The 10087-nt window shown below is 35.9% G+C and overlaps 1 protein-coding gene across 3 annotated transcripts; it reads left to right on the plus strand.

Moving 5' to 3' along the window:
- The first annotated feature begins 250 nt into the window (after positions 1-250).
- Positions 251-9587, plus strand: LOC113493497 (5'-AMP-activated protein kinase subunit gamma-2-like). Of its 3 annotated transcripts, none has more exons than XM_026871500.1 (2): positions 251-636; positions 7273-9587. In XM_026871500.1, the coding sequence occupies exon 2, from the start codon at positions 7347-7349 to the stop codon at positions 9393-9395; it is 2049 nt and encodes a 682-aa protein (XP_026727301.1). In that variant the 5' UTR covers positions 251-636; positions 7273-7346; the 3' UTR covers positions 9396-9587. The 3 variants fall into 3 exon arrangements, with proteins under 3 accessions (XP_026727301.1, XP_026727304.1, XP_026727303.1); XM_026871503.1 differs by lacking the exon at positions 251-636 and adding an exon at positions 669-796; XM_026871502.1 differs by lacking the exon at positions 251-636 and adding an exon at positions 5282-5991.
- Positions 9588-10087: the final 500 nt, after the last annotated feature.

The raw sequence follows: 10087 nt of genomic DNA on the forward strand, positions 1-10087 counted from the left end.
CCGATCTATTAAAAAATGATTGCGGCTGACACATGACAACACGTCAGCGCGCTTCTTGTTGTGCTAATATTGACATTTCGCAAATCATAAGTATTATTCAAAAACTTTATTTTCATAGTATCATTTACCCGTGAAATTTGACTGATAAGTGACATAATTATTTATCAGTAGTTGCGGCTTCGTCAGCCGTCGGCGGCGTCATCTATATTTAATGCGTAGCGAGTGTGTGTTTAGGCGATATACGCGCATGTGTGGGTGCGGACACATATCGGTGCGCGAACGCAGCCGCATCAGCGGCCCGCGGCCGCGAGAGAATTCCATACCGTGAACGCGACGCGCTTGTTTCGATGCCGTCAGCGCGTTGTTGGAACACTCTGTGGCTCGATTGTAAATTGTACTAATTGGGCATGGCGGTCTCCGCTGTCAAAACAGTGGATCCATCAATTCCCGTCCCAGTGCCCATGTTATACAACGTCCGCATAATCGACCAGTGAACTACCTGTGTTCGATTTAACGCGAACACGACGCATATGAAACTATTCGCTGGTATTGGATGCATTATGCATATTGCGAGTGTGTGTGTGAAGTGTTCATAAATAGTCTGTGCTAGAGGGGTTCAGCGTAATGATCTGTGTTGTGAGTATACTATCTGCATCAATAATTAAACTAAGATAACTACAGTATTTAATCTGACGGGCGTATATTGTGTAACATTTTGAGGTTATGTTTAAAAGTGCTCGTCACTAAAACACAGTTCGCTGCAGACGTGAGTCTGTGTTGTGAACCACATGGCCTGGTGCGTATATTGTTGTTAACTCGTTCCTAACCACCGTGTGATTTAGTGTTTATTTACTTAGTTGATATAAGTTACGTGGATAATTGAATGGAATTGATGTTTTCTAACAGATATCTACATTTAATTGAATTCTAATACTCTTTACAGGTTACAGTTATTTGAACTTATTACTTTTACTACAAAACTTTGAAATATTTGTTAATTTGAAACCGAAACAACAACATTGATTGGCAAAGTTGTACCTTAAAAACAGGTTGCGTCGATTGCTTTTATTCTTATTTATTTTTAAATATATCCAACGTCAAAAACATGTATAAAAGGCAATCTGTAGCTACCTATTTTACTATTATCTACAAGGTAACTAGTTTTATGGCTCTCATTATGTTGAAAATATTGTGATAAGTTAATTAGTGGTAATGTACTACTACTATCGAAATATCTAGTCTTATCGCTATCAGTAAGTACTTTTTCTGTAATTTAGGTGTACTTGTGAGGCAAGTAGTCTAAGTACTCGCTTTTTATCAGTGGCTGAAGATGTCGGGATTATTTCGTTCAGATTTGAGCAAACAAGATTGCCGATTACTTAATCTCTGAAGATTCTGAAAAGAGGTAACATTAATCTTTTTATACGTAGATGTATCACGTTTGAATAGTTGAATTTATAACTAGGTATTTATGTGTATGCGCATTAGAAGTGCATTTATGTATTACATAAAAAATGGTGACGAGGTCGAATCGGTAACATTGAATAAATAAAATTAGTACGTCGAAGTGTAATCCGAGTTTAATGCGAGTATTTTTATTGTTTTATTTCGTAATCTTTGATTATTTTGGAACATTAACTGTTAAATAGTGGTTAGTTGGGGCTCTTACAGTTTTCAAGGAAAATTGTCATCAAAAGTCGGTTTCGACTTTTAGATCGTTGATTTCAATGTCATAATGATAAACATTATTATTGATCAGCGGGTAGTTCCTATATTCGTGCTCTAGCGTATTGTACGTTTTAATCATTTTAATTACTTATAGGTCTCAGATTTCTTTATAATCAATCTCTCCTAGCTCACGCTCTACACCACATCCGTCCATAACAATGTATTAAACAGTAATCAACGTCAACAAATACAATGTATCTAAATTCAGATTAATTCTGAATCATTGAATTCCCGATTCCTACTAACTAACGAATGAGCAATAGATAATTATAATCACCGAACCAATTGGAAAGGCCATTCATATTTAGGATAAGCTAAAGATTGCTGGAACCAGCACCGCAGCTATCACTGCGAGCCGAGCCGCGTGACAAAGCTAGTTTATCGCAACAGATTACAACTTGATCACTTGCACCGTCGTGATTACTTCATTTATTCCGCAGATCAATAGATAAGCGTTGATTTGAATTTTATACTACTAATTCTACTTGACTACGCCAATTGGTTCGGCGTAATGTATTTACTTTGAGAGTTTGAGAACTACAATGTTTATGGACTTGATTTAAATATTTTGTATCTCGGAATCTGTTTGGTAGTCAGGTAACAGGAATATTTTAAACAACGCAAAGTTATGGTTGCTAACCTACGGTATTATCATATTATATTGTTTTTTTTAATCTAATATGTGGCTCAAAACCCCACATCAATTAATTACTAGCTCATATCACTCAGCTGCTAAACGCCTATCCGCCTGTGAGGAATGGAAACTGTAACACATTAGTAATATTATCGTATTTTACATTATAAATGCAATTTAATATTTTATCATACTATTGTAATAAAACATGAGCATACGACATCAAAAAGTAAATAGAGCATAATAAATTAGGATCTCGATAAGATCCTATTACTGTTTTGAAATATCCCGATAATTTAGGAATATTTTTTCAAATTCTAACAGTGGAAATAGTTATAAAATTGTACGTATACAAAAAATACCAAGACGCGCCACTTATTAAATTTTCACCCACTACATAGCCAATTTATTCATTAAAAGTATACAGTATTTTTGACTAATATCCCCACATACCAAGAGCACTTCCGTCAGTAATTACTACTATATTAAAAATAGCCTCAACCAAACGACTACTCATTATTAACGATTTATTTCAACACCCAGAATGTCAAAAGAAAATCAAAGTCATGCTTGCAGAGCAACTAAAATTACACGGACCAACACATTTTATAAAATTACAGTTATGAAATCTGTGAAACGTGCCGTATATCTATAAATAGAATTGAAACAATCGGTCCGGTAATCTCGACGTCATCGATACTAATGCTCCAGATGTAAATTCAGACTCACTTGATAAGTTTCATTTGTAAAGTCATGCGAATTTTGTTAGCTAATACTATCTCTCGTTTTAAAGATTCTGAAAATCACAGCCAAGTACGCTTTCACGATGGATTTTTCTTATGGAAAAACTTTTTCGTAATATGTATAGTTTTTGACACTGAAATTGTCACAAGTATTGATATAGCCAATGTAGGTGTGAGAGACTTGTGAGTGAAGTCAACGAATTAAATTTCATTAGGAAGCAATCACGGTTTCCATGGTTCAGTTCTCCATAGTTAATGAGAATGTCATGTGAGCGCATCTTGTGAACTTCGATCAAACGACTGACCTGTGTCTATTTATTAATTCGAACAGTGTAAGTCGGTCTAGCACGTGAGCTGCCGACCCGTGCTTTATTAAAAGGCTGTTTGTTTCCAGTCCCGTGCCGCTATTAGTCGAGCGTCACTGAACTACAAGAATATTATTATCAGCGGGTGTTATCGATCGTACGTCCCTCTTCCCCGCAAGCTACGTCATCATTTGCCTCGTGTCTCTGAATCGGTGACGTCACTGATTCATGACGAAGCCGTACGTCATCGTTTTACCCGCATGCGCATTGTGTTAAGCAAATTTTACCTAAATTTAGAATGCGATGTCGTCATAGCGAGATAAGTGGAAGTACTATGTTACTATGTGGTATAACTTGATACATGTTTCTTCTGGAATGCCCAGTCTATTGTATTTTGTTCTCGCGTTACCTAGACGTTTCACATTACTCTTGCACTGCGATGGAACGCAATTATGATGAATGTTTCAAACAACATCATGAAGGCTTTAGGAATATTTTTCCGTGGGCGCATATGAATCGATACTCGTCTGATCTGTCGTTTTGATAGTTTTATATTGTTGGTATCTGGTTACTTTTCTTGGTAAGTGAGCGATGCTAACTTGTTTGTCGATGTGAGTAATTAAATCGCGTATATTACCTTCAGCATCTATTCACAGAGTGATGTCACTTTGAGATCACCTACCTAAATGGCTAAATCTGTTGTGACTGGTGATTAATTTATGATATTAAAATATTTTTCCTAGAATTATATTTGATGACCTTATCCGCTCTTGACTTTTGCTTCAATAATTTACTTACATCGATCGGTCGGGAGCGTGGCGGGATCATGGATTTAAACTGGACCAAATGTGAACGACCGGTTTGACCTTCAGAAATTGTTTCTATCTCTCAAAGTTCGCTTTCACTTGAAGCAGGTGTGTTTATCCGATTTATAAATAAGATAACACGCGATAACGTGTGTCGTCACTTACTTATCTATTTTTGGAACTCGAAATGTTGATATAGATATTAATGGCCATATTTTCAATTAACAGGTAGATTTTATAGGTTTTTTTTTCTTTCACAAACTCTTTTAAAAATTGAAGTAAATGTACTAATAAGGTAAGGTTCCCTCAAAGGTGCTCATTGTACCAGAAATTAATTTGTTCTATACTCATACTTGAGTAAAATTAGCGATAATACGTAGGTACATTGTGAAAAATGTCGCGCATAATGTTTGATTTTGCATCGATAAAAGTATATTTAGCATAAGAAGCAATTGTTCCTGTGCGCACGATCTTTCACAGTGACGCTACATTCGTCACGATGTGCGATAAACACACGGTTTATTATTACAAACGATTCTTTACCAATAAATTTAATTTATTATGCCTTTCAAAATTAAATTAATGTATTAAAATAATAATTTATGTTTTGTTTACGATACAAGGTTGCTATCTCGTTAGAAAATTATTTTATGTAACATACTTATGTACTATGAATTGTACATTTCGATTTTCAGTTTTTAATACAAGTTTGAGTAAGCATTAGTTACGATTTCAAATCATGTTTTTGAATTTTATTGAAAAAATATAAAACTTACCGTAGAATTTATCTTCAAATAGAAACCTAAGAAGCGGAACGGTTAGCTTAGCTTTCCTAGAATTTCATTGAAAATTTAACGCTACGGTGAAATTTTATTAGAGAAAATTGGATATTTAAAAGTAAAAGACATAAATTGAATAATTAAATGTTTGGACAGGTGATAGCTTGTCAAATACTCGATACCCTTTTTTGTATCGTTACTGCCAGAACCGTCAAAGGGTTGTAACACCGGCATGAATGTATAGGGGTGTCTGGCTTTGCACCGGTGTCGGTCAGTAGGCCAGTGTCACAGATTAAAGGTATCTCGCTTTTAGAGCTATTTAGAATGTCTGTTATCATAAAAGTGTTTAGGGTGCCTTATTCAAAATTTCAATAATTGTTTACAGTTCCACAGTGTTTTGGTACCGACGTCTAATGTCATTCCGAAGGTCGCTACAATAGATCTTCAGATTATAGGCTGACTCGTGGAACTGATAATATTCATCTTCAGTCCTCGTTGTCTTCCTCACGCGTTTCCTGCGTTTTCAGTTTTTTTGTACAGAAACGAACGGGTAAGATTTTAGTTGTAGTAAATTCGTCGATCGACCTATTACGCAAACTTAGGGATACCTCTAGCTTCGCTCGCTCTTAATTAGTAAAGATACCTACCCTATTGCTAATACCATATACCTGACGACTATATCTGAAATCAGTTCGCCGTGACATCTCACGATTTGAAAGTCGAACTGCGCTAGAAACAATGATAGTGTTCCCACCCGTTCCGATTTGGCTGCCGTGCCGCCCTACGACGCGATCCCCTCGCCCGACAGCAGATGTCGCCCCGCGGAACCCTCGCGTAATTTGACAACCAACATGGCCGCTCATAATATCGTCGGGAATAACACGCGACCCCAGTAAAATAGTGCTCAGTCCGATCCAATACTAAATTAACAGTCATATTGCAAACCTGTGTGTGCGAATACGTTGGAATCTAAAGATGAAACTCTCCGTAAAGCAGGTACGTTCCACATTCATTGTAAACTGCATTGTATTTGCTCTACATAAGTATTGATCAGCGGAATGGTGTCAAATATAGATTTAAATACGCGCTTTATTATCCCCAGTGGTTTAGTATTGTGTTGTTTTTGTGAGTACTGTCGTGCTAATCTGATGCAGACGAGTTTTGTGTCTGATTCTTTAATAGTATCTGTAGATTACGCAATGCAACAGCAAATCGGTAACGCATGTAGTAAAATGGGTGCATTTGGCGCATTGCGTTGCTAGGCAACGATGTAAGGAGTTATGTGATTATTTTTTGCCGCAGTTAAATAGTAGGAAGGGCTAGAGCTATTAGACAGTAATACAAGTTAACTATCGGAGATGGAAGCGGCGGTGACGACACCTAAAATCAAATAATTTCCAACTACGTGCTACACAATATTATTTTTACATTGTATTGTAATGTGTCAATACATGTGATTGCAAATGCAGTGAGTGGTTACGCCATGATCGTGCCTATATGAGTATAATTGGTCGTCAATATATTGTACATTGGATTTTGTATGTACCTATCCAGTTTTCATGACGCGCGGTGCGTAGCAGCTTTAGTGCGTGGGTTTTTAAAATTAAGTTCTGTATCTAGGTTAAAAAGTTCGTTTTCATTCCTAAAATATTAGCATATTGATTTTATATATTACGCAGCAAAATCTCTTCACTCGCGTAATGTCACGACACAGGGACTTTTAGGTGGTGATAAAAGGATCATGGACAATCTTGGTATTTGTTTCGCCAGGTTCGCGATTGTGCTATTAATTTGTTAAGTCATAAGTTTTAAACCCTATCATTAAGGTTAAAATAGTTACTCACTTTCCTTCTCTTACCACCTACTGGATATTTAACATATCCACCTTTGCGTTGGAGAACTCTAGTAAAGCCTCATCTCCCCGCCCCACGCACCAGGTTGTCAAAAAGCAAGATCTATTATTATTTAATGTCTTCATATCATCATGATTTAGTATCGAAGTAAAATGTTTCTTCAATCACTTATGTATGTTTGTTCCGGAGAGCCATAAAATTGTTACACAATAAACTCGTATATGATACGCTGTATGTCATTTTGACACAATGTGAAAGAGGGTCTAATGCAATCAATCGTATTTTACCGTCTCTAAATAATATTCCTCGTATCATCACAATTAATTTATGAAGAAATTAACGTCAATGCGTTTTAGATTTAATCTTTAATCTCATAGGTTTAGACGGAATAAGTATTAAAAAGTATTTCATTTGTTTTTCACAGATAACGGCAAGAGGTTTCATGGATTATGCTATACTTTAAATGTATAATACGTCCATTTGGAAATATAATTGGACATGGATCCAATATTAGAAAATGAATCTGCGACTACCGAATCACCTTCTAAACATGGCAAGGCGAAACACAAAAATAAAAAGAAGAAACAATCGGAAGCGCAAAATCAAACAGTTGTTGGTGAGCGAAAGAAATTTGTTGTTACCACACTATCGAATACAGACGATAAAGTTCCTTCTAGAGTAGCAGATAGTAATGTACATACGGTCCATTTTGGAACGCGTGGAGTTGAGTCACAAAGGCCCCATGTAAGATCGATATTTAAAGACAAGAATGCAGACACCTCCAGACCATCCAGTGCTGATCGACAATCAGCGCCTGAAAAAGGATATGAAACTTTCCATGGAACGTCGTCTAGTCCTCGAAGCTCTATTTTTGATATATTTCGTTTACGAAGAAAGAGTGATGCTAAGAAATATGCCCCAAAACAACAGTCAAAGACTACAGATAACCAAGAAACTCCCCCAGAGGATCAGCAATATGCTGACAGTAAAGATTCACACAAAAAATATTATCATACGGTCACTGGAGCATCGTCACGTAAATATAGTCCTATAACAAGGGTAATGGATATTTTTAGAAGCAAGCCTCATCCAGAAAGTAGTCAAACTACTGCAGATCCAGTGAAGAAGAAAGCTACTAAACAAATTCGCCGGTCGTCTATCGAAACGACATCCCCTACTTACCATAAAAATTCATACGCTTCATTAGATCCAACGCAAGCAAAACAAATGTTTAGGGAAGTTCGGGGTCTTCCTAAATATGATCCATATTTATCAATTGTGCAAATATCAATAGGAGGAAGAGATAAAACAAGACTTTTATTGAACTTCTTTAAATATCATAAATGTTACGAGATTTTACCAAAGTCCGCAAAAGTTATTATATTTGATACACAATTTTTTGTAAAAAAAACTTTTCCTACGCTTATATCACATGGTATTCGTTCTGCACCGCTTTGGGATGCAAATAAAAAACTACTTGTAGGTATGATAACTGTAACCGATTTTATAAGAATTCTCTTATATCTTGATAAAGAAAATTTGTCCGTTGAAGATTTAGAAAGACACACGCTTCATACTTGGAGAAAATTGTTACGTTCGACAAGGAAACCTTTATGCAGCGCTGGACCTGATCAATCCCTGCACGACGCCATTAATTTACTTCACAAAAATCGTGTCCATCGCCTTTTAATGATAGATCCTTTTACAGGAGACGTTCTCTACATTTTATCTCACAAAAGAATATTGAGATTTTTGTTTGTATACCTAAATGAGTTTCCTGAATTAACATTCTTTCACAAAACGCTCACTGAATTGAAAATCGGGACTTACGATGATATTGTTTCTGTTACTGAAGACACAACTATTAAAACAGCATTTCAGTTAATGTTAGAAAAAGATGTATCCGCTTTGCCCATATTAGATGAAAATGGTATGCTTATTGACGTTTATGCAAAGTATGAAGTTTTAAATCTTGTAAGTGAAAAACTGTATTCGAATTTGTCATTGACTATAGGTGAAGTAAGAAATAAAAAGAAAGACTGGGAAGAAAAGTTACAGAAGTGTCGTTCAAGTATTACTTTATATGAGGCCTTAGAAGTTATTGTTAGAACTGAGAGTCATCGATTATTGTTAGTAAATAGGGAAGATAAACTTGTTGGAATTGTTTCTCTTTCAGACATATTAGTATATTTAAATAGAATAATTCCCACAGAAAAGAAAGTTTCTTCGCTACAGGAAATATTTAGACCACTCGAAGAGAACAAAGTAGCCGAGTCACCAAAAGAAACTGAAAATGAGATTATTACGATCGAAGTTCCAACGCTAGCACAAACTGTACCTGAGGCCGACGAGGGCGCCACTGCACCCAGTGAAGTCGCCGTCCCTGTGATTGAGGAAGCGTCTAACGAAACCGAAATTAAAGATGATGGTGAAAATTCAAATGCAGAAACGGATTTAAATTCTTCTAGTAACATTAATAAACTGCACGTAGACCTTGCCATAGACCCGACTATGACGACGATTGAGGAGTCGAGTGTTAACGAATAAGTAGTACATTTTTATTCCAAAGAAATTGTGATAGGTGAAACGCCGAATCGGTATATTAATCTCAGCTTATGCTTGTTATTGATATTGTAATTTAACTTCATACTCATTAATAGTTGCATCAAATACCACGTGATTGCCTTATTATTTATTCATTAAAACATTGCTAAATCTTAATAAAATATTTTAGCAGGATGTCTGAGTATTATTATTCATATCAATTTTCCTACAAATTTTATTCTAAGAGTAATACAACGAGTCGTGTTAAATAATTTAATAACTGTACTTACATGACCTAAAAGGGTGTCCCAATGACGAATAACAGTGAATGTATTACTAGAGATGACTTGTTTGACAAAATGCTAGTATTGGTTACATAATGTGTGAATGTACAAAACCGTCTAGCATACAGTGTTTTAGCAAATATTTACGTCGAACCTAAATTGATACGCAAATAGACTAGTAGCCACCTTACTTGGTTCATCTTAAATTTTGTTCTTCTTATTCTAGTTTGTTCTTATTGACACGTTAGGTATATTAGCACGGGTCATGAGTGTTAGCAGGCCTACCGGTTTTTAATTGGATATCACTGAATATAGGACATAATCTAAACTCTAATGACACATCTTGTCTGTGAGATACTATGTTGCAATCAATTGACGTCCGACACACTTATGTTTGTAGGTAAGTACAGG

The sequence above is a fragment of the Trichoplusia ni genome, chromosome 4 (genome assembly GCF_003590095.1).
Source record: "Trichoplusia ni isolate ovarian cell line Hi5 chromosome 4, tn1, whole genome shotgun sequence".
In the NCBI taxonomy this organism is placed as follows: Eukaryota; Metazoa; Arthropoda; class Insecta; order Lepidoptera; family Noctuidae; genus Trichoplusia; species Trichoplusia ni.